General features: G+C 30.6%; 1 protein-coding gene across 2 annotated transcripts in view; it reads right to left on the bottom strand.

Moving 5' to 3' along the window:
• Positions 1-21,946, bottom strand: part of LOC134690745 (transcription cofactor vestigial-like protein 4) — a 35,017-nt gene extending 13,071 nt beyond the window's left edge. The window contains exons 1-2 of one of the 2 annotated variants that reach the window (XM_063550809.1): positions 21,599-21,946; positions 1,302-1,494 (exon numbers count right to left, since the gene is read on the bottom strand). In XM_063550809.1, the coding sequence (XP_063406879.1) occupies positions 1,302-1,494; positions 21,599-21,665 (260 nt within the window). In that variant the 5' untranslated portion in view covers positions 21,666-21,946. Of the gene's footprint in view, positions 1-1,301; positions 1,495-8,377; positions 8,851-21,598 lie in introns of those variants that run through there. The other variant, XM_063550802.1, reaches the window with a different exon arrangement.
• Between the last annotated feature and the right edge of the window lie 359 nt (positions 21,947-22,305).

The raw sequence follows: 22,305 nt of genomic DNA, 5'->3' as shown, positions 1-22,305 counted from the left end.
GTACAATAAGCCAGTTCTAATTATAACCCAAAAGAATTGTAACAATTACTAATGGGTTGTAAATTCATCTTACTTCAATAAAAAAGGGCAATTAAAAAGAATATATAAGAATTTCTAACATTTGGTAAAGAGTTTTAAATAATGTCTTAGCCAGCGGATATTTGTTAAGAACAAAAATGTATCACCCTTGATAACCATACATTCTGCTGACAACCAAGTACATGTAATGTGTCTGCTCATAGAAATGATAGGAATACTTGGCATTCTATGATGGGACATCAATGTTACTATTACAGATTGTTATACAACTGCCTTGGTGTATCATGATAGATAATCAACTCCACCCAGTATTAATTAATCAATATCAATTAAGATTATGTTCTTCAACTTAGTTCATAAACATTGCAGGTCTAGATTTTAGGAATTTTGCATTTTTCACTTTCCTTGAACAAAGTTTAATTCAAATTGAAGGTCAGCAGATACGTTCACCATTTAATGACTTAGTGACATTCTATATATGAAAGTCATTGAAATCAAATCTGTATTTTCTTGTAAATATATAGGTTGATTTTAAATCTTATAAATTAAAGATGTATATCCTTCTGTTAATGGTTACAAACTTTTCACATTTTAAGCTCCTTTAAAACGTATGCCACTGGATATGATTTGCATTTTAAATGTAACCACAAAAGTTTTTGAATGCAAACAAATGTTGGTCACAGTGTCCGCAGGCAGACCAAACAGATATGTTACTGACCGTTCACTGGAGTACTTTAATCGCTTGAACAATTGTCCTTATTTGTTTAATTACATTTATAACCCTCAGTACGGGGACTGTGCTCCAGACAAGATTATGAATTGACCGGAAGGCAGAATGAAATGGACAATGACACAAGGTGCCCTATATTAAGAAATTGCTTAAATATTGCTATAAACACTTTTAATATCCTCGATCCATGTTAATATATATACACATAGTGATTCTTTTTTTAAAATGACCATTTCTTTGCCAGTTTTATAACTTCCAAAGACCATTGTTTGTTTTTTAGTAAATAAATGTGATTTGCTTGCTCCTTCTTTTCATTTGAAGAAACTTGCAGGGTAAAATAATGAAACTATGCCTTGTGAAGGCATTCGGGTATCAGTATAATAAGCAGATTTAGATAAAAAAAAAATGGTCACAAGTATTGTAGAATAAAGCAAATAAATACTTTAGTTTCTATAATTGTAACATCAGATACATGTGTCACATTGTTAACAATTTTTCTAGTAGTAGACTTAATAAAGTTTTTAAATCTTACGTCTGTGTTCCTGTACATCGACTCTTTGATAAAAACTTGGACTCCCTATCCTTATCAAAGTTAAGTGTCTGTGGCAATCCCTGTCTTTCCTTTAATCTTTCCTGTTTCTGAATCTTTGTTGGAAGTTCTTTACTAGTAGGTGATTCCTGTGATTCATGTAAGGAAGTCTGTCCTTTGTATAATAAATGGTCACCTGAAAGGAGAAAGAAATTATTGATTTAGAGCCTTGTATCTTTGGTATATTATACCTAGCATTAAATCTGCAATCATGTTACATGTACATGTAGTAAGAACAAGTTGTATTGTGAGCTTTTCATACCATTTATACCAGGGGCAGATCCAGCCATTTAAAAAGGGGGGGTTCCAACTATATGTCCCCATTCAAATGCATTGATCGTCCAAAAAAAGGGAGGGTTCCAACCCCTGTAACCCTCCCCCTGGATCCGCCACCTGCTCTCAAAGTTTCCAGCTAATAGGAAGAAAAACATTGAAGGAACTAAAATGTGTCACACTGTACAAACAGATGAAGCTTGGTGCCATATATCAGGAGTAGTTTCAGGATTGGATGATATGGGGGAGCTCCTGAGAATTAGGAGTCAGAGGAATCTGAACCCACACCTGTATGTATATGGCAAGCAAGTTATGATATGAAGCTGCTGAATAAATGTAAAAGAAAAGTGGGACTGACAGACCACCAGCACAGATAGTAAGGAAACAGATGACTTAAACAAGTATACCCCATCCTTGTTATCATTTTAATGTTAAACCAGAACAACCTTATTAAGAACAATACTTATTTTTAGATGTAAATTATGAGGGACGACAACATTTTACATTTAATATGTTAAATTATACCATATTTTTTGTAATAAAGAAACTATAATATAACTGATCTATCAAAACACAAACATACAAGATTTTACAATGACCCATTCTGTTTGATATATGCCGACCACACAAACTGGAAGATGTATTCTAAACATGCAGACACCTGTCAACCAGAGATATAGCATCAAAAATATCTTAAAATAGTACAGACGGCTATATTCATGATGTTTAAGTGATTGTTTGATTGCTGTATAGTTACTCCAGTGTAGGACACAGCCGGTCGCCTGGTCGCCAAATGCGACCAAAACCTTGATTGGACGATTAGAAACTGTTAAAAGATAGATAGTTACTGACCCAAAAATAAATCATTGGGCGAGTACATTATTATTCTCAAAATCGTAATTACTTTTATTCATAACACACCCCAACTTTGAGTAAAATAATTGGGCTACCAATTGGCATTTTGGGCCTGCAGAGTAATTTTTCTACTAGCCCCAAAAAAAATTTTCGGGCCAGCCGAACTTCTTTTTTACCAAATGTTTTTACAAATTTGCTATATTTGCAAAATTCTAAAATATAACATTGTACTTTTTAAAATATTATATATCTCTAAATGCATTCATACAATGAATAAAAACCCCAAACATAAGGAATAAATTTGACTTTTAGCGTAGCAATTTCAGCAAAACTGAGGTTCAAGTATGATGATACATTTTTGTTGCTGAAAATTTGGCGTTTAATTATTGTGGCCAGAATTAGACCTGGATCTACTAAAATTATAAATAATCAAATGGAAGTTTCTCCTTTAAACCAACAATACATGTCTTTCTTGCTGAAACGTATAACCCCCTCAGTAGATCCCTCTTCATAGAGGAAAGAAATACAAGCATTAATATAGTCTCTACCATATTATATATCACAGATTTATTATACTCTTGATACTGTGAAATTCTAGGAAGAAATAATAACTTATCATAAATTTAATATACTATTGTGATATTTCTTTACACATTTTTTTTCAATGGGACCTTTCTCAAGCATTGAGATGAATACATTCTCTGACACCTTATATGTTTACTTTTCTCATTTTATTGAAACTAATTTTTAATGAAATATCCCTTTACAATACACTGAAGTCTTTTCGGAATTCCGGTCGACCGAGTTTTAGAATCTAAGATATGAATCTGAAACCATAAATGCAGGTAAGTAAAATCTGAACAAACAAATGAATACAAGAATAACGTCAGCGTCCCACGATTTAAATCAAATGATGAATGAATTTAAACCTATTTTCTGCTACAAAATTTAAATACAAACAGAATTAAGGTGACCTGTCATACAAATAAACATCAAATTCATGAAAAGCCCTCTTTCACACAACTTAAACATACAAAAACGACTTTGTCCTGGACATAAAATGGTTGGCTAGCAACTTTATTGTGGACAGTAACAATGAGTTTTTGATGAGAGGGGCTGTGTACACTATTTGTTTGAGACTTCAGGAGTTATAATCACTGAATGATTTTTTTTTCAGATGCACGAGATAGAGCCGTGTGAACATGGTAATTACTTGAAATTTGAATTCAGAATTGAAACTTGGTGTTTGTTTGGCATAGGGTCATTTGAATTTCAATGCATCGTGTATTGACACAGATTGATTTTAGTTGAACATGAAATGTGTTCAAATGCATGCATAAAAGTACATCTTTGCAGCAGTAAAAGTTGTAAAATGCAAATTACTGCATTATTTGGTAAACAGATATTGATTTTCTCTGAACATGAATGTGGTGTAAAAATGCATTAAAATATAGATTAGACCGTTGGTTTTCCCGTTTGAATGGTTTTACACTAGTAATTTTGGGGCCCTTTATAGCTTGTTGTTCGGTGTGAGCCAAGGCTCCGTGTTGAAGGCCGTACTTTAACCTATAATGGTTTAATTTTTAAATTGTTATTTGGATGGAGAGTTGTCTCATTGGCACTCACACCACATCTTCCTATATCTAATTAAAAGTACATCTCAACAGTACTGAGCAGTATAAGCTGGGTAAGGCAAACTGCTGCATTATTTGGTAAAAATCTGTATAACCTTTTCGTAAAATAAATGAAAACAAATAAGCACTGTTAAAGTCAACGTTGTGTTCAAATTGTGACTGTTAAAGTAGAGTTTGTGAGTCTAAATAAACCCCCTGGCTACAGGCCTGTATCACTTTTTAAATCAGTCCTCCAAAATTTAGATTAAGGATCTTATTTTTCTCTTTTGAATCAATTAAACAAAATAACTTGCAAAAATTCTGATGAAGAATTTGCAATAAGATAAAAAAAATAAAAAAAATATAGATTGTGTCTCTATTTAATCAAATAATTTCAGTTGATAAAATTTATGCAATTCAAATTACACAGGGTAATGTTTGATTTTTTTGGGTGCATGCAACTAATTGGGTTAAAAGAGACCCTACAATCTGCATCAACCTTGTATATATATATATAAGATGGGCAACGGAAGGTCTTAGGTTGGTAACTGTCAACAAATATCAAGGAGAAATAGCTACGGTTCTGCAGCTACATGTTTATATGAGTTAATTTATATGTACCAAGAAATGTCTGTTTTCGTAACAAATAACACTTTAAAATTATGTTAATACATTTATGAATTATTTATAATTATTTCTAGATAATGATACTCGAAATCTATAAAATTTACTTTTCTTTAAATATGAGTTTTAAGTTTTGATTTTTGTGTTGATATTTCAGTATTTTAAGTGATAAATGTAAAATAAAGTGTTATCTCCCTTGCACGATTTCCCCCACAATCTATATGTCATCTTAATTCTGATTTACATCTTAAATATTATGATAAATATTCTATTTCTATTTATTACAATTTAAAATTTTCATGCTCAGAAATTCATAAAGTTTAAAATTTGATGTACATTCTGATAAAACACATTAAATCTGAGCTAAGATTTTAATCTTTAAGAAACATATAAACTTACAACATTTTATTCAAGTTATCCGTCATGAAAATGGAAATAAATGAAATTATATCTAATGTAATTTTGAATTTATACAAATTTTTAGATAATTTTTTTTATATAAATGTCTTATTCACACAAATACTTGAAAATGTTGATGTGATGAATGTTTACAAGCTGGAATGTTTAAACTTTTCAAACACTTTATTACATATAACATTGGTGTGAATTTGTAAACTTTTATAGTTAAATTTGTTATTTCCCTTTCATAATATTTGGTTAAAATTATATTTTTTGCAACATTCATACCTTTCCATTTCAGGTATATCAAGTTATCTTCATTGCTTGTTTAGTAATCCATACTTTTATGAATTATATAAAATTAAGCAAATATTTGCCAAATCAGACATCAGATGCACAAAATTCAAAGATGGAAAAAAGAGACAAAATATATCAAGGGTACAATCTAAAAGTATACATTGAAGAAAAACAGAAACCCTGAAATGAGAAAGTCTTAACAACAGTCTACCAACAGTGCAAACAAAACTCAATATTGAGCAAGACTAAATTAACCAAAAAAACAGTGGTGATTGCAGGTGCTCTGGAAAGGTAAATGGAAAAGATGGCTTTTTTATTGGTTTCACAATATACTCTACTTTTTATTTGTATTCCACAAAAACTTGATAGCAACTCAGAGGTTAGCAAATACTACTCCTGTGCATGAGTTTCTGTCAGTTGTTGCTTTAAAATAGAAACTGCCACTAAACATACTGACTGTTTAACCAAAAGGTACATCTTTGAAATACAAAATATTTAGCTAGCTACTAAAAGATATATCGCCTTTCTTTGGATAATTAACAAGTAAATTTATAACATTAAAATATGGTTGATGTGACATGTTATAAATAGACAGGAAGCATGTCCTCCTACAACTGTCATCATAGTGTCAAGCGTAATATAGCTTCAGGGGGAAATGCAATGTTACCATCTAATAGATGGATTTGACTGTGAAACATTAAACAGTAGGCAAAACTATTCTGCTTAATTAAATCAATTTTTCTTCCAAAACATTAATGGTATATCTAGTTTGAGACCTAGATTGAAAATGGACTGACTGACATTTGAAATATAAAGCTAACCTCAAATCACACAAAAGTTCAATTGTAAATACATGTATTTACAAAGTATAAATATTTACAGAGACCTCCCGGAGTGTGGAGTTTTAGGTATCCATTTTTGGACACAGCATATCACACTGAAATGCCTGGAATCTGAGCTATTTCAGGATTATCATGACAGGTATTGTTTTAATTGTTTGGTACAGATAATAAATATTCACATTCAAATTTTACAAATATGGTACATGTATTTTCAATGCCTCTTTTAAATATTTGGTCTATTAAGAAATTTAGCTGGGGCTAAAACATCATTGGACATTTTTTGATGAATTCACAATTTGTATAGGCTTTACTTGTAGTTTGCAAAGTTTTTCTCTATTTAATTACCAAATGCAATGATAACTTAAGGCTCCAAATTTGAAAAGAAATTATATGATATGGAGAAGTTAGACACAAAATCCAAAAGAAGAGTACTACTTTGATAGCAGTTAGTAATTTTCATAGTTGGCCTTCCATAGCCAAATAAAGAGCCCATATCTTCAAACAAAATCAGCATTTAGATTTTAATTATTCAAAAATTAAAGTTTTGGTTCAAACTTTAATAAAATAGTAAGAAAAGCAGCAACAAACCTTAATATAAGTGTTAAGAGATTTGAACACAGAACATGATACTCAAACAAATGATTAAGACTTAAGGGTCTTTATTCCACTAGGGACTTTGGTTTCTCACCAACACTGAATTTGGAACTGGTTCTTTTCATGGAATCGACTACATCCAAGGTTCAATGTTTCTATATATGTAATAACAAAATGGCTTAGCAGTCCCATCTTTCATAAGGTTTTATTTGACTTCTCTACACTTTAATCAAAGGTCCCTAATCATTTTAGCAGCTATTTTCTTAATTCATCATTTTCCAGAAATTGATACCCCAAAGTAGTAGGTTTGATAAGTTCTTTTTTGTTGAAATCCAGAAAACATGTATGAAAATGGAGTTAATTGAATTTTCCACTTATTTTTGAAAAATTTATATAAACTTGTCCATATCATTTTTGTTCAATGAACAATTACTGATTGGAAATACTTTTCTGTCCAAAAATGTTGAGCAGGCTCCTATTTTCAGAAAGGCTAAGTAATGTAATAGGAAAGAATAGAATGAGAAAGCTATTTTAACTGAAAATCCCAAGTATAGGTAGGAGAGTATACTTTGGGCTTATAATAGTTCATAATAAATTAATATTACTTTATTTACTTTAAAACTAAGGTATAAGTGCCTATTTAATGTAGAAATATAAGTAATAAAACCATTCCTAAGGGATTTTCCAAGGCCTATATTTGCTATCACAGTAGATTCATTGTTAGTAAAAGTACAGAGTTTAAAGTTTTACCACAAGCTTAAAATGACTCAGACTGAAAATGAGACAAGACACTAAATTAAGATTAAACTCAATGTGTTCATTTCACTGTTGTTAGTGCATTACGTATATGTGCATGTATTATAAAGAAAAATAATGCATATAAGTTAAAACAAGCTCATTTATGGCAATTCCAAAAAGTTTCCCTTTGGAACATTGCCCTTCTAAATAAATAGATCTTTTAAATTTTACCATGACCTTACTTTACACAATTTGTGAACTAAAAACAATGCAAATGAACCAACATCATATCAATTTTCAATGAGTAATTATCATTCTATTTTAATTTTTTTTTTGGGGGGGATCTTTTTCACCCACTAAGTTCCATCAACAACCTGGAGACATGCTGACACAAAATAAAACGTAAGTAAAATTCTTTTTCAGACTTGCAGGTATATAAAATATGTAATCAATGTGCATATTTCAGTGTATTAATATAAAAACTAATATACTGTTAGCAGCATTCCAAAAACCTAATGAAGAGGAAAATGTCAAGTTTGATATTATTGACTGCAGTGCAAAAATGCACAACAGCTGTATCTGACGTCTTTGGTGTGTGGTCTACCTATCAGTCAATAACTTACTAACTACATGTACTATAATATACAAGAATTTCAAAAATCTTAAAGAGAAAAAAAGTTTTAATTCAATTAATCATGATCTTATTTTTTTTTCATTTAAAAAAAAAATGTACATGCTAACAAAAATTAAATATTGTTTTAGTTTTAAATCATCAAAACCTTACCTGCTAGCTTTAAATACCATGGAGGCAAAAATGATGGCACATAGTCTAAAACATTAGTCCCAAAACTCCTTGATAAATTACAGGGACACCTAATGTCCATACAGTACTGTGGTATAGGTAATGAAGGAGTAGGCCTCCATAGTGGCACAGAAGGGACTGGTGGTCCAGATAAACTAGTATACCCTAGCCCTGACCCAAATGGTAGGCTACCTCCAGAAGGTAAACCAGAGGAAAAAAATCCACTTCTAAATTCACTATATCCAAAGTGTGATTCTCCTAGTACGGACATTGTATTGTTAGATCCAAATTTCATAAATTGTTCACATTCATTATTTCTATATGCAGCCAGTTTTTTCCTCAATGACAGCTATCTTTTCCTAATTTTAAAGCTTTAAAATCGTTATTTGAGTGTTAGCCAGTATGATTCATCTCGCTCAGGTGAATTGCACTTGGCCAGGTAAGAAACAGACAATATAAATGGGCCACTATATCTAATGTATACATACTGTATTGTGTGCGTGAGAGAGCACTTAGCAAATAAGAACTACCATTGGTTCAACTTTAAACTTTGACTGACGAACTTTACTGATCTTTTAGCCTCATTGGATCAAAACTACTTCTTTCATAAATTGATAAGCATGAGTGAACATTTATTTCAGATCTACAAAAACATATTTGTAAACAAAAACCTATAATATTGTTAAAATTAGCTTTTGAAAAAGTACATTAATCTTTTAAAATCTTACATGTACACCATTAGGGTAAAGTAATATTAATGACTTCCTTTCCTATTTATTAAACTGCATTCATTATTGTTGTACCTAGCTTTGAGTTCACTTTTGTTTTACAATTACTTTATGCACTTCCATTTTGCAAAATATACAAAACTTGTATAAAATGAAATTAATGATCCTTTTTGTCTTGCAAACTAAATCATAAGCTTTGAACATTTCATGATTTTTTTCCATTCAAAATCACATACATATAATGAATAAATTTACACATTACCCAAAAAAATAAGTTTACACATATAAATGGGGGAAAACAGTAACAGCACTTGTATCCTTGATTAAGACTTTTTAGGGCAATATATTGATCTGCCCTTTTTGTATCTTTGCTTTGTCTCTAATTATTTGAATAAGGGGTAGCTAAGCTTACATGGTTCAATTTATTATGTATTCATTAAAAATTATTATGAAATATTTTGGGAAGGGTTTTAAATTCGATTTTAGCCAGTTGCTACAGTTAGCTACATTGAAATATTGTATTTTGAAACACAATGGAGGAAAAATGGACTTGGCATGGGGAAGTTACAGTTGTTTTTTCAGTGAGCATTCTTCCTAAAAAGTTGCAACCTAACTGTTTATTTTAATTTTACATGTTTTGGTTTTTTTTTCATTTAGCAACTGTTTGAATCCAACAATTTCAGAAACACCTTCTTTGAAAAAGAAAAAAAAGAAAATAAATTAAGACTCACAATATCTGCAATCGAATGGTTGAAAACAGAGAATTTGAATATAACTTTTATTTTAATGACTTTTTTTTTAAGTCCAAGGGTGTAGTTAGATCAAAAGTATGTCATATGCAACAATATCCATAGTTAACGCTTAGCTATAAACTCATTGCCTAAGCAAATGTGTGTGTGGGGGAGGGATACAGTTTGTCCCATCAAAGTGTTATTTCCCTTTCCAAAATTTTATCTAATTGAAAACAAAGTTGGCAGTTGGTAAATGGACTATGGACTACTGACTATGCGGTATGGGCTTTGCTCATTGTTGAAGGCCATACAGTGACCTATAGTTGTTAATGTTTGTGTCATTTTGGTCTTTTGTGGATAGTTGTCTCATTGGCAATCATACCACATCTTCTTATTTATATTGGTCCATCAGTCTCAGAAAAGAGGTTTTTTGTGAAAATGTAGTGAGAATGATAACAGTGACTATAGCATGAGGACAGATTAATTACAAAAAGTCATTACAATACAAATGTAGCTTACACTGGACTTTTGAGCCAGAAGAGCTAAACAAAGCAAAGTTACATCATGTTTGAACTCAGAGCTTGTCATGGTTTTGTTTGAACTCAGAGCTTGTCATGGTTTTGACTCAGTTGTTTGTTTATATTTTTACCTCTAAATATTTTGTTGTTTTAATGGTTTGTTTGACTTTTATCTTGTTTTATATACTTCACATCTCTTTTAATTCATTACATATAATTCTACCTATTACAACATATAAATCAATAACTGCACATTCTAAATTGTTTTCTCATGTTTGATCTTGTATTATGTAAAGTATTTACATTAAGTTTTGAACTTTTTTATAAATTAAAACAAAGCTGGTGCATGTACATGCAACCATTCATATACATGTAGTCAGATAAATGCTGCACAGATGGTCCAATACATATATATATATATGTAGAACCAGTGAACTGTATGCATAAAATATACTGTCTCGTTTATTTTGTTTTTATCTAAGTTTAAAGACAACTCAACCAAAATAGAATATGTCTCCTTCTAAAGCTCAAGCAATAATTTATTTTAGGCTAATTAATCAGAAGTAATGCAAAGCTTTTGCATAAATTAAACTTAAATCCTATGAAAAACAGGACTGTTACTCGGTAAAATTATGCCTCTTACATGGGTCTGATCTTCATAATTGTTTATTATTTTTGGATCCATGTAATTAAGTTTTTTAACTTAGAGTTATGGAAATTGCTTACATGTATTTCATCCCTGTGACAAGATATGGTAATGTTGGACCAATTTCTGACGTGGAAAAGACAAAGATCACTGAACAAGGGTCTGTAGTTTGTAAAACTAAAAGACTTCTACTTAAGAAACTGAAGATATTCTGTATATCTTACTTGAGCAAACAATTGTTTTAAACATTTACAAAAAAAAATTGTAGTCATATCAGAAAATACAAATGTAAGAAAAGCATCACTTCCAGATAAAGATTTTAGAAACACGATTTTAACCGAATTCTAATGAAATGTGCATTATCAACAAAAACTGCATTTAAGATGAGTTTTTTATAATTTCCGTTACATATGAAAGATATAATCAATCACATGAAGATTTATGATAATTGATATAGTTCTATCATAACACAGGAAGTATATTTATCTTCTATTATCACTAAGAATACATAATCAACAACTCTTTTAGAATTTTATGGAGCAAAATCTTAAAGGCATGCATGTATTAAATCTGATACTGAAAAAGTTCTCTTTTTCTAATGATAAGTAAGAAATACAAAGATCAGGTATAGGGCATGGGGAATTTAAGTTCTGTAACTTAAGAAAAGAAATTAAACAAATAATTATGTTTGTTATGAACACAATCAATTGTTGTCGACTTCTATCTGGCATTGTGTGATGGAGGTGAAGCAAGTATCAAGTTTACAAGCCCTAAACTATGTATTATATGATAATATGTGAATGTACTGTATACAGTTAAAATGTTAGATGACAGTATATATACTGGAAGATAGGCACTAAGAGTGGCTAAGTATATGTGACTGATTAGTCCACCAGCCAAACATAGTACACTTGGTAATATATGATGGTAATATGTCAATTGTCCATGATCAACAAGCATCAAACTGTATCATACATTGTATGTGGCAGATAAAAAAAAATACAGTATGCTGTGACGTAAAATGCATAAATATATAATGTAAGGCATTAGATTGAAAATATGGTAAATCTGCCCTTTCAAAATGGGGGTTCCAATCCAGGTTAAAGGTGAATTCAAACCATATGTCCCCGTCAAAAGCATCGAACGTCAAAACAAAAGGAAAGTTTCAACCCCCAGACCTCCCTCCCAATGGATCCACCACTGAAGTATTCATATCTTATCAAAATGGACTAAGAACTACCTCTCCTGCTTTTGAGTGAGAGGAAATACATATACCAAACATAAGGACACAGTTTAGATTACCAGTATGATGATTGGTACCAAATACCTAATACACAGCTGCTGAGAAAAATGTCACAGAAATTTGTGAAGAACAGTAGGGCAGACAGACAGACATCAAGCAGTATACTGTGCTCCCCAACCTATAAGGAGCAAGGGTATAATGAAAGTCATCTGTACGTGAGCATTCAATATATTAACCATTTTGTGGTTATTTATTTAAAACTAAAATCTTCTGTTGAATATGGCTATTATAATATTTTGAGCTGGCCTACTTATGGCAACAAACTTTAATTTTAGCTTTGGCCACTGTGACCTTTCTTGCTAAAATAGGGTAATGTTATGTCATGAGAATTTCTAAACAGTCTTAAACAAACCTGTCAACAGATTTAATGGATCAATACCTTTAGAATGCAACAAATATGTTGCACTCATGTACAAGATTAAAATAAAAATGTTATAGGTAGCCAAAATTATAGGGTGACATTTCTATTATATTGAATTAGATGGAATGTCAGATTTCAACAAACACTAGTAATGAAATAATGTAAATTTTTATTGGCAAAAGCTACCCTCGATAAAATCTTTAAATTTCAAACAAGAATTTAAATCCCGAGATTTAAATAATTCAAAAATTGATAGGACTTCAGTTTAAATACAGTAAACTCCTGATTTGTCAATTTTATAATTAAACCACAAACCAAACATACATTCTTTAAATAAGTGAACAGACATTAAATCTTATTTAGTCCACAATCAACTCAATTATATAGAAGGTCACAGAACCATTAAATTATGGTTTACAGAAATATGTGTTAAGAATGGCAGACTTATCTCCCTTGTATATCAGTATCTGGTCAATGGGAGATAACCCTAAGAGACATCTAATATTTTTTGAAATTAATAATTCAAATTTTGTCAACATCACACTAAGCAGGTTTTAATTAATCAGTAATCAACGAAATTAAGATATTATTTTTTTGTTTAGTTGTACATAATTGTAAAGAAATGCAGGAACATGGGGGTTTTGCCATTCCTTTCCTACTCTACAGAAAAAAATAATCAATGCATTCAGCTAATTAATCACATAATAAAAATGGCTCTGGTCATAAATTGCCTCATTTTCTCAGAAGAAAATATATTTATTTCTATTTACATACTCTATTTTCCAATCCAGACACCTTTTGAGTAAATAAATATATATAGCCTATTACAATACTTTTACACTGAAACTGTATAGATATATGTATAAATCGTTTTGCATCAATTATTCAGAACAGCTGGTCTGAAGAAGAATTTGTAATAATAAAACATGAATTACCTCAGGTCATTTTACTTTATTGATACATTTATACAACACAATCTGTTAGACTTTAAATATTACACCACCACATATCTACTGGGCCAAGTTTCAGTTACACATTGTTAAATTTCAGTTGAATATAATTGTAAACAGCAAACTAAGAGAGGTAACTCCAGAAATCTGTTACAGAAAGTACACATATTTCTTCAGAGAAAACAAAAGAAGAGTACATATGTTGCATTAAAAACATAATCTTGGAAAGAAAAAGCTTTGATACACATTTTGTAGCTCCTTTTTTGGTCCATGATAACAATTAAAGGGAATATTATGAATGACATTTCTAGTAATGTATTTAAATTTCATCTTACTCCTTTTAAACTTTGATGTGAAATTTACTGCAAAAAACTACCTCATTCTTATATCTAATTAATTTTTACATTAGAGCAACAGCCTTTATCAAAATATAAATATGACATATCATCCAAATTTGTTATCAAAATATCTGACCATGTATTTGATCATATATCTTTTTAATGTTGTCCTTATAATAAGGGTTGTATGAAATGTCTGATTTCAGTGAAATATGTCCACTTAAATGTAAGCAAGTCGATGATATCTTTTGCATCAGGGACTGCATAATTGACATTTATGCATCTCAATAGCCCTAACTGTATCATTTCATTCATTTGACCAAAACAAAACGTGATGGAAAAGTATTGTGTACCAAATTAAGTTCTTAAATCTTTTGATACATTAATGATTATACCATTCTGCTTTGTTCTTAGAAAATCATGTATTATATAGCCTTGTACTATCCAAAAAATTGATCCAACTATATTGGTTTGTCTCACTTAAAATTATCATAATAAAGTATGATAACATTGAACAACAATATCTTGAACAAATGAATGAGTAAATATACTAGAATCAATACCGTGCATTCACAGATTATCTGTTTTACAGCTTATCATGCGTATAGATATTGTAGAATATAAACCATTTAACACACCAACTATTTTTTGGCTCACCCTAAAACCTATTATTATGAGTTGTAGCTGATATTATATATTATCTAGATGCCAATAATCTATACTCCTTAACCATGAGCTAAGGCTGTACCAAGGTTTTTCTTAATTTAAAAATTGTTGTTCAAGAATTTGGCCTATTTAGTGATGTTTACAATTTATTAAGCAATTTAGGACTATCACTATTTATAGAAACAAACATCTTGCTGCGTTGAAGGCCCATTGGTGACCTCTGCCTGCCTTATCTTCCTTCATTGGATTGTTGACTCTTTGGAACAATTGTTTCCATCCTCAATTTTATTAAAATGCCATAGTCTTTATTATGATTGATTGATTGATTGTTTGGTGTTGAACTCCACTTTTAGCACTATTGTGCTTTTTTTTAGGTGGTCAGTTTTTGTTGGTGGAAGAAGCTGGGTGTCCTGAGAACCACCAGGTAGAAACTGACAATCCCAGACAATTAAAAGTGGAGACTTTATAAAGATATATAGTAATTTTCAATACTCACAGTTGAAAGTGATTTACTTGAAAATCTTTGAAAAGTTAGTTTTAAAATAAACAATTTACAATTTTTGGAATTGTGTTCAATGCAGACTGAGTTAAAAAAAAACACGCCTAAAGCAACTTAAATTGTATTCCCATACCCATAACCAGAGGGGTTAAGACGAACTCCCCCTTGAAAACAAATAAGCTCTGTTAAAGTCAACATTCTGTTCGAATTGTGACCGTTAAAGTTGAGTTATTGAGTCCAAATAACCTCCTTTTGGAAATTCCTGGCTACAGGCTCAAATTCCTATAAGACTTTCTAGTCATAGGATACTTATTTGGGGAGGGGGGGAATTTTTGGGATTCTGGTAGCTGAAATTTAAAAATTTAATCTATTTTGTATTGAATTGTATGCAGACTGTGACTTGGATGGAGAGTTGTCTCATACTAGTACCACATCTTATTATATCTATTTGGAAAAATTATTAAAATCAATTATCAATGAAAATTGGTCTCCACAGAAACTTATACATGTAGTTATAATTCTAAAGGGATATTTTAATAAGAAATTAAGAAATTAAGAAGTACTTGTTGAAATATTTAGAATAGAGTCAATCAAGTCAGAACGTAGGTGATCATAACTTTTTGTTACTGTCTTATTCTGGACTTCATTTGTTCAGGAACATATATATTAACTAATTAGATATACTGTTCCCAGATTTGTTGTAAGAGAATTGAACCAAATTAACAATACTCCATACATCTGGACATTTGCTTCATGTGTCTCATGAGAATTGAAGTGTCCTTATAGCAGGTGTATGGACAACACATGGACTTTCAACAGTAATGACAAAACCTTATTTCAAAACTATGATGAAATTATTTTTGTTGTTGGCATAATAAGCTATGTATAATTATTTCCATTTTTTGGGGCATTTGATATCCCCTCTTTACCCTTCTAAGACAATTTTGGTGAATTCAAACTATAATTATAAATTCTCTTACATTTATTCAGTGGGAAGATTTTTATTGACTTTATACTCCATTTTGATGGATGTGTTAATTTTTTGTCAGAATTACAAATATTTCACACATTTAGTATAATGTGTTTTCATTGATAAATAGGAATCTAAAAAATTCCATAATGTTTGCTTTTTTGGCTGGCAAGATTAAACAAGAAAAAGAAGAATGATTGTTGGCTAGACCATTATGTATAGTATTTAGTTATGTTTAGTGAAGTGATTACTAACATTTAATATCCCATTGACAGTATTGAGGAATTCAGAAAATTTTGATGACTTCTACAGTATTGAATTTTACCAGTTTTCTGATAAATTATTTATGATCAAATAATGGACTCCCGGTGGCTGTTGAATCCATTTTGAAGTAGGGGTATTTTATTTTACAGGTGAACCCTCCATTTCTATAGTTTAATTTTTAATTGGATGAAATTTAAACTTGCAATTCTTAAATTTAAAGCTTAGAATAATAAAGAATTCTTTTTCATATTTTTTTGCATCTGCTCAGAAGTAAGAGTTGCTTTAAAAATTGACAACTGTTGAAATCAATATTCAGCCAGTAAACTCTGTTGAAATTATGTATGATCAATTTCCCCTTAAACTCATTCACTCACAAGATCAAATTCAGAAAGTTGTAGAAACCTCGATATAAAAAATACAGCTATTTCAACAATTTCACATGTTTTCATGCATGAATCAATAAGTAATTCCGCCCTATACTCTGTAGTTGATGGTGACAATATCATAAATTTTACATGCTTTTGTAAAGTTTAGCATTTAAAAGCAAACAGAACCTAAATGAATTAATTAGTAACTGACAGAACATACTATTACATTGTACCTTTGCTCCCAATACCATTCTGCTTTTAAACTGGAGTTTCCTATAAATTAATTTATTTCAGAAATAGCGAAATATTCATCAAAATATATCAAAATTCCCCACACAAATAGGTAAAGGTTAAAATACTTTTGAAAACGGTCTTTGGATTACAAAAAATTGCAATCAATACAACAAAGGAAAGTTCAATAAATATAATAATGGATGATCTTGCTGTAAAGATAAACAAAGCTGGTGAAAAAGATTTCACTTCAAGTTTTCTAAAAAAATAATAACTATAAAAATATTTTTTTAATTTATTGCCTTTTTAATGAGGGAACTGTGCAGTCTAGATAAGGAAGTAGGGGTCATTGTGGGTCAGTTCAAAATGTCAAAGGCTGTATTAGATGAGCTTTAGAGTTTATTATGTTGTATTGGGGACAGTTTTTGTGTAGATATTTCTTTTAATTTGGGTGTTGTCAATTTTTTTTCACCTCTGATTTTGATTACCCCCTTAAGCTGTTATAAAATAAGTTGATGTGGTATGATTATCAATAAGACAACAACATATATAGCTTTCCACTAGAAACCAAAGGATGAGGATTTAAAGGTTAACAAATTTTAAACAAGAATGTGTCCCCAGTACATTGGATGCCCCAATCACAATCATTTTCTATGTTCAATGGATCGTGAAATTGGGGTAAAAACTCTATAATTTGGCATTAAAATCAGAAAGATCATATCATAAGGAACATGTATACTAAGTTTCAAGTTGATTGGACTTCAATTTCATCAAAAACTGCCTTGACCAAAAACTTTAACCTGAAGCGAGACAAACGAACGAACAGATGCACAGACCAGAAAACATAATGCCCCTCTACTATCGAAGGTGGGGCATAAAAATAGAAAAATATGAAGAAAAAAATTACCTGTATGTGTTTTACTTATTTTTTCTAAAATCACTCCACGATGGTAAAAACAAATCCTAAATAATTATATATACACAGGGTACTTTAACCTAATGGTTTACTTTTTACAAATTGTGACTTGGATCGAGAGTTGTCTCATTGGCACCCAAACTACATCTTCTTATATCAACCTGCACAATTGTAATCTTTGTTTTAAGTCTTCCTTTCTATCTGCCATAAGTTTAGTCACAAGGGTCATTTGACAGAACTTAAAACACACTCTCCTTGTGCAATTATACTTGTCAGAAATATTATGTTAGATAATATACTAGACAAACCTTGACACAAGTGCTGTTATTATAGGGGGAATGTTTTCTTCAATGCAGTGTGTAAACAGTTTCAGATTTGCGGATGCATCCTAATAGACATTTTTATGTCAGACTTGACTGCATTTGATTCTGCAATTGCTGGCATTTACAGACATACCAGTGTGCCCAACTCATTTTATTTTTTTATTCCTAATCAATCAATGGTACTACAGCATCCTTAATATTCATGAACATATATGTACACTGTACATGTACAATATAGGCCTTGTATTAAAATTATCCTCTCCCCCCCCCCCCCCCCCCTCACCACCAAGACCAGGAAATATATGTTGGTTCTCCTTATATAATCTTCTTAAAACAAGTAAAAACATAAATACTTTTTTCAGCTGAATGCTGCATAATTCCGTTGTTATAAGTTTTAATCCAGGAAATGTAGTGAACGCACAAGGGAGGTAATTGAGGAAGTTGGAGAAATACTCTAATTTCATAATTTCATTTCTTCAGTAGGAAGGAAGTTCTTAATCTAATAACTATAATTGGTCAGCTTATAAACTCAGTGTTTTAAAACATAATACAGCTAGTTAAAGTGGTTGTGTAGTAAATCTGACAACGATATATGTACACTGAAATAAATGTACATACAACTGATTTCTATGAATCTTTAATGCATCAGTTCTAGAAAGAATCTGCAATGTGCAAAATTGATAAACATTGATTAGAAATTTAAGAAGATGTGGTATGATTGCCAAAGAGATAATTAAGGACAACTCTTCATTAATGAACAAATGACATAAATATGTACAACTACAGGTCACTTATATGGCCTTCAAAAATGATCAAAACTCAAATTGCATAGATAGTACGTTATAAAAGGCCCCAGAATGACAAATTGACCATTTGATACATATGGTTTTCATGTACTTTCATTGAAATAGATTCTCACTCACAGAACATTCAGGGTTTGTGAAACATTTAAGAAAAACAAAACCATAATAGCATAGGAGGATCCAGGCCCGGGCCCCCCCCCCCCCCTTTTGTGGGAAAAATTTGGTTGATTATATAGGGAATCACTGAAGCATGACTGGAGAGGGCCCCCCCCCTTATGAAAAGTTCTGGATCCGCCACTGAATAGGCCTTGCTTTAACAGACAAACCATCTCAGCCAGGTCAACTTTTGCCTTCTTACATTAAGGATTATATAAATATCATTAGTTATCTGTTTAAATTGATTACATAACACACTTATTTAATAGAGGCCACACACTGTGGTACAATACAAAGTTCAGTATACAGATCTGGATATACCAATATTATATTAATATATATATATACCCCTTGTGGGCCTTTAATTGGTAATAAAATATATCTTATTGTGGTACCCCATTCATTGAATCATAATGTTTGTCCTACATGTATTTTATTGAAATTACACATGTTTATCTTATATGTAGGACTTTTCCTCCATAATAAAATAACAATATATTAAATATTTAACATACCTAAACCTAAATTGGTTGTTACATGTAGAAAGTACACAAACAGACCCTCAGTTAAGTTATTTTGGTCTAATAAAGTTAACAGATATAATTTTTAATGCATAAATTGGGAAATTTCAATAGTATCATCAATAATGCTTGAGGACAAAATGAACTGAACAAAAAAATAAATTCATCCACACCATTCAATTTTTTGGAGGTGAAATATCTATTAAAACTACTGGTTATGAATAGATTGGTCAAATTTAATTGCATCATTTTTAACAATAGGAAATAAAATTTTACCATTATCATATACATGTTATGTTTTCTCAAAATAATAAAACAAATTTGTGCAAAAGGTTGCCAGCTTAATGAAACAAAGGTTAGTTTATCACTTTTCTAGCAACATTAATTCCAAACCAAAAGATGAAAATCTTTTAGGTCTAAATTTTACAACACTGATATTCTTAGCTGAAAACTCTGATGGAACTATAAAACTGAAATCTTCAACATCTGATTAAAATTGATTATCTATTAATACTTTTTTTTATCATTTATAACTAAAACAAAACCACAAACATAAAAAGAATGATAGCGAGTCTGCAATGAGGAGATGTCATTCTTGGTTGCTAAACAACATTTTGTAAAAGGGAACATATAAATAAAAATTAAAACTACAAAATGGATAAAACCTTAAATACATGTAGTAAACAAAAATAAATATAGAGCTACATGAAAGTTGTATGCATGTGGAGATAGAAATAAAATTCTCAATTTCTTTGTATGTCCCTAGAATTTGTGAAACAATACCCATCTGTACTGAGCAACTAGACTTGTGACACATGTTTCTTAAGGGAGCTTCAAAAGGTATTGTTCCAGTGGATATGTAACAATGAATTATACCAATTTTGAAGCACCAGATGCATATATATGGACAAAAAAAATTATGGGTAGAGAAACAAAGAGTTGTCAATGCAAAACCCAAAAAGATTAGGTTTAAATGATGAAAAAAATACTACTATGTTTTACTTGAGCACATACAAGTATACATGAAAAAGGTAATCATTTGAATGAAAACATGTTCCATTTAATTTTTTAGCTTCAAATTTCTTTATAATTATCTGTACAGTAATTTACAAAATTATAAATCTCAAATATAAATATACCACTAATAAAACTAGATACATGTATTTCCTGTAAGAAAAATACTCATACTTAATAAATGAAAAAACTTGTATTAAGTAGCATAGTTGCAGTTTTTATAAATAATGTGTATTTTACCATCGTTCATGTTTTGTATACACATACATGTACACCTTTGTGACATTTTAAACATTTGTTCCTTAATAAAAATTTTATTTCCTTATTTACAAATGTACAATACGTTGACAAACAATTTAAGTTTTCATTTTTCTTTGATTACTCATATAAAATAAATTGATTTTATATAGAAACTGCAAAAAGTTTTGTACTGCTCTGCCATCTGTTGGTGAGAATTTTAAACACCTTCCACCTGGCCTAAATTCCACACATACCATTCATTAACTGATACGAACATTTACATATTTCCGTTAAACCAATTAATTTCTATAATCCCAAACTTACATATACTTGTGAAAACAACAATTCATTAACTTAAACTGCGATTTTAGCAGTCATTTTATAGGGATTAACAAACACCGTCAAAGGAATTTCAGGAATTTCTTTCAACAAAAGATTCGTTACTACAGGTTGAAAATACGATTTACAATAATTAAAAGCACAAAGAAATACATAAATGACAAAAGTCAAATTTTCTTTGTCTCATTTTAGCGATGTTGATAAACAAAGAATTTACTCGTTACAGAGTACTACTTATAAATTTACGATAAAAACGAAAACGACCAACGTGTTTCGTAAAAATATAAACAATGTTTCATGTTAACAATAAAAACTTACCTCTCACTTCATTCGTTTCTACCATGGATGCTGCCCGCGACAAAACATCAAGAGGCGTCTCCATCATTTCAGCTCATTCGTGGCTACATTGACTTCGGATTCTGAGACAAAAAAAATCAATATCCACTTAAATATGTTCCTTCGGCCTTATTAAATATTTTGCCCAAATAAATACACTTTAAGTCTTACACGAACATAAACCTTCAGATACTGTCTGATTTTTAATGCTTAATTTGCCCTTTTGATAACAGTTAGCTTGTAAGAGAAATTGGCAGCTGTGATGAAACCTTGCGACCCCAGTGCGTCTCAGAGGCCAGCATGACTGAAATTCCATTAAGATCACATGATCATAGTAAGAAAGTCATGTGATTTTGTTGGTTGATATTTTCCCGCGAAATTTAAATGCTCATGAACCTCATGCGCTCGTCTTTGTAAACAAAAAATAAAACTATTATATATTATGGAACGCCACGACTGCCTTATGTTAATAATCAGCATTATACGCAGTGTTCACAGCATTATATGAAGTGATCACAGCATTATATGTAGTGCCAGAGACATATATACACATGTATATATGTCTCTGGTAGTGCTCACAACATTATATGAAGTGATCACAGCATTATATGAAGTGCTCACAACATTATATTAAGTGCTCACAACATTATATTAAGTGCTCACAACATTATATTAAGTGTTCACAACAT

This window comes from Mytilus trossulus, chromosome 1 (assembly GCF_036588685.1).
Source record: "Mytilus trossulus isolate FHL-02 chromosome 1, PNRI_Mtr1.1.1.hap1, whole genome shotgun sequence".
NCBI lineage: Eukaryota > Metazoa > Mollusca > Bivalvia > Mytilida > Mytilidae > Mytilus > Mytilus trossulus.
This window is presented reverse-complemented; position numbering and strand designations above follow the sequence as displayed.